Below are 3,961 nucleotides of genomic sequence, written 5' to 3'. Positions count from 1 at the left end.
CAGGTAGGACAGCGGGGTGGACAATTTGGCCAAACCGCCCCCAAAGCCTCATGCGCCCAAGCCATCTCATGAACAAAATGCATCACCACTGCCTCAGGCATGGGCACCCATTCCTCCACCCGTACCCACTCAAAGAGTGCTAGCGCTAATGCCACCCACAGTGGATCTAGTCCATACTACCACTGTGTACATGGTCCCACACCCCGTGTCCCCACCTCTTCCCAGCACTGCACCGGCTGGAATCCTCCGACCACCACCCGGTGTTTCAGGACAAAGACCGAGAGTCAGAGTGCCGGACACTGGTAGGTTTCCTGATTGTGCAGTACTTTTCAAGTCTTAAAACCCACTGATTTTTAGTTGAGATTTGGGAACGGGCTAACTGCTGAATGTCATTTCCCCTCCCAGCTATTCCTCGCCCATCAACATGCAATGCAACAACCCAGGCCGAAGAACAATACTGTCAATCAGGACAGTGACTGATTACATTCATAGATTCATAGATGCTAGGGTCGGAAGGGACCTCAGTAGATCATCGAGTCCGACCCCCTGCATAGGCAGGAAAGAGGGCTGGGTCTAGATGACCCCAGCTAGATGCCTATCTAACCTCCTCTTGAAGACCCCCAGGGTAGGGGAGAGCACCACCTCCCTTGGGAGCCCGTTCCAGACCTTGGCCACTCGAACTGTGAAGAAGTTCTTCCTAATGTCCAGTCTAAATCTGCTCTCTGCTAGCTTGTGGCCATTATTTCTTGTAACCCCCGGGGGCGCCTTGGTGAGTAAAGCCTCACCAATTCCCTTCTGTGCCCTCGTGATGAACTTATAGGCAGCCATAGGTGGGTAGGGTGACTTGGATAGACTACTGTTTTGTATGTTTACAAAGGACTGAGGCCAGACAAGAATTGCAGACAAGAGCTTCTGGCTGGGGCTGAGAAGCAGTTTGGGGAGAGGGAATGAGGATTTTTTCTCCTGTTGGGACCTTGGTGGTCACCTGAGTGGGCACCCCCTAAAGTCCTGCCAGTGCCCCAGTGGTGTGCTTGTCCCAACAGTGCCATGAAGTGATGAGCAGGGGGGGCAAACAAAGTAATTAGCTGTGAAAATGGGGAAGGATGGGAAGGAGGAGAGAGAGGGGAAGGGGAAAGAGAGAATGAAGGAGAGAAAGAATGAATGAAGGAAAGCACAGATAAGAAAGGAAGGAAAATGAACACAGAAAAAAGAATTAATAAGGCAAAGAGAAAAGAAGGAAAGTGAGAGAGGACAAGTCCCTGAGAGGAGCGGGGAAGGGGCTGGAGACAGCAGGAAGCCCAGGTTGGGACCCACTTAGCAAGTAGCAGGTGCCAGGCCCCATAGCCCTGTCCCTGTCCTTTCCCCCAAGCAGTGCAAGCACCTAGGCTTGAATGAAGATGAGACAGAGTAGACCAGGTCAGCCAGGTAAACCACCAGGTTGATGACAGTAAGCACAGTGATGGCCAATGACTTGTCCCTGGTGCAGAAGTTGTGACCCTGGCAGTATCTGGGCCTGCTGTCAAAGTTGTAGAGGGGCCAGAGGATGGTGGCAGTGGAGTAGAGGAGCACAGCCAGGAGCGTGCATCCTATCAGGATCTTGTTGGAGGCACAAGGCAGCCAGCCAGTGCACTCCCTGACGCACAGCACGAAGACAACCAGCGAAAAGATGAAGCAGATACAGTACACGGCCAGGCACCACTTCAAGGCCTCATGCCGATCATAAACAATTGGGTTGCTGATGAAGACAAAGATGATGCAGGCAATGAAGGTCTCCACCACCTTGAGCATCCCAGGCATGGTGGCCATGTAGCCAGTAACCTTGCCCGGTGTGGTGTGGATCATGGTGACCTCCACGGAGTAGGCCATGCAGGCGAGGCACGAGAAGAAAGTGGCAGCAATATGGTAGTCCTGCTTCCAGCAGTACTGTTGGGCTTTGATGTTGGTGAAAGGATAGATGACAGAAGCCGAGAGGGTGAAGAGGGCGGCATACATGGCGAAGGTGATGTGGAAGTTCTTCCAGGAGATGGGCATGCGGTGCTGGAGCCCCACAGACTCCACCAGAAGCCCCACAAGTGTCACGGCAAAGCAGAAGCACCATGAAAACATGCACCACTTGCTGGTGCCAGCCCACTGGTCCCCACGGCTGGCCACCAGGCTGAAGGTGACACAGGTGAAGAGGGCCTCCAGCTGGCGCACGATGCCCATTGGACATGTCAGTGCCTGGGTGTTTCCCACTGAGCTGGAGCACTGCACTGGCATGGCTGGTTCACCTGGGGGGCAGATGGGAGGAGTGAGGTGGGCACAGGACAGGGGGTTCATGGGGAACCTGTGCAAGTGGGCTGTGGAGGGTTTAGTCACAGGCACATGTATGCATGGAGCAGGGTTTACAAACACACACACACACACACACACACAACTGGGGGATAAACGGGCTTAGAGGGTAGTGGGACACATGCACACAGGGGGCATGCACAGGATAGAAGGCAGTGGGATACACACACATACACACAGCAGGGAGTAGCACCATTGCACACACAGCTGGGTGCTGGTTCTCACTCATTCCGAGCCCCACTCCCACCCACCACACTGTTTCCCTGCCCCAGGCCTGGCTGGGGAGAGGGAGATGTACAGAACCCGCCTCCCCTGACCCCAGGCCCAGTGGAGAGGCACACAGATTTTGGGACCCAGGCATCCTGTTGTACTACCAGGCTGCCCAGCCAGAGAGTATGCATGTGTGCATACTGGGGTGGTGGTTATAACCACACAGCATATGGGGTGTATCTGTGCTTTATAGGTCAGACTCCACTGCCTTCCCAGAGCTGGGAGAGAGCCCAGGTATCCAGGCTTTCAGCCCCATAATTTTAACCCCCCAGACTGCACTTATCCCCAAAGTGGGAAGAGAACCCAGGAGTCCTAGCTCCCAGGCTCCATCTTACCCACCCAGCACACTTTCTGCGCTGGCTTGAGGCAGTGGGTCCTCCCCCTCCAGATGTTGTTCTGGGACCAGCCCTGGGCTTCCCCCATCCTTGTGGGAGGACCAGAGCACAGAGCCTCCCTATTCTGGGAGTTTTCTGTTCACCACACCTGGCTCTGGTCCAGCTTGGCTTGAGAGAGATCATAGTTTCATAGTTTCATAGTTTTTAGGGTCAGAAGGGACCTGAATAGATGAAGGGACCTGAATAGTTCAAGTCTGACACCTTGCCCTGGGCAGGAATGAGTGCTGGGATCATAATACCCCATCCAGATATCTATCCAACCTACTCTTGAAGACCCCCCAAGGCAGGAGAGCACCACCTCCCTCGGGAGTCCATTCCAGAGCCTCTCCTCGTAGGGCCTGCCCTGCTGCCCCCTGGCCCATGCAAGTGGCCCTCCTCTGAACACTCTCCATGCTGTCCACATCCCTCCTGAAGTGCGGCACCCAGAACTGGACGCAGTACTCCAACTGCAGCCTGACCAGTGTCCCATAGAAGGGGAGGATCACCTCCCTGGACCTTGTTGTAATGCATCTGGGGATGCACGACAAGGTGCCGTTAGCCTTACTGATCGCTTCCTCACATTGGCGGCCCATGTTCATCCTGGAGTCGCAATGACTCCAGATTCCTTTCTGCCGCCGTGTTGACAAGAAGGGTGTTCCCAGCCTATAGGCGTGTTGCTGGTTCCATCTCCCTAGATGCCGCACTTCGCACTTGTCTGCGTTGAACTCCATCCTATTCTCATCCGCCCACCTCTGTAACCTGTCTGGATCTAGCTGAATTCTGTCCCTCTCCTCCAGTGTGCCCACCTTGTCCCACAACCTGGTGTCATCAGTGAATTTGGACAGCGTGCTTTCCATGCCCACCTCCAAGTCACTGATAAAGATGTTGAATAGCACAGGCCTGAGGACCGAGTCCTGGGGGACCCCACTGCCCACGTTCGTCCAGGCTGAAAATGACCCATCCAACACCACTCTCTGGGTGTGACC

General features: G+C 54.6%; 1 protein-coding gene across 1 annotated transcript; it reads right to left on the bottom strand.

Annotated features, from left to right (window-relative positions):
• Positions 1–1,314: 1,314 nt before the first annotated feature.
• LOC102369445 (myeloid-associated differentiation marker homolog) lies at positions 1,315–2,319 on the bottom strand. The gene has a single exon (XM_006038067.2). It carries the CDS (start codon positions 2,317–2,319, stop codon positions 1,315–1,317), a length of 1,005 nt encoding a protein of 334 aa, XP_006038129.2.
• Between the last annotated feature and the right edge of the window lie 1,642 nt (positions 2,320–3,961).

Source organism: Alligator sinensis, unplaced genomic scaffold (genome assembly GCF_000455745.1).
Source record: "Alligator sinensis unplaced genomic scaffold, ASM45574v1 scaffold1282_1, whole genome shotgun sequence".
NCBI classification, from domain to species: Eukaryota; Metazoa; Chordata; order Crocodylia; family Alligatoridae; genus Alligator; species Alligator sinensis.
The sequence above is the reverse complement of the archived record's forward strand: the minus strand, read 5'-3'. Positions and strand labels throughout refer to the sequence as shown.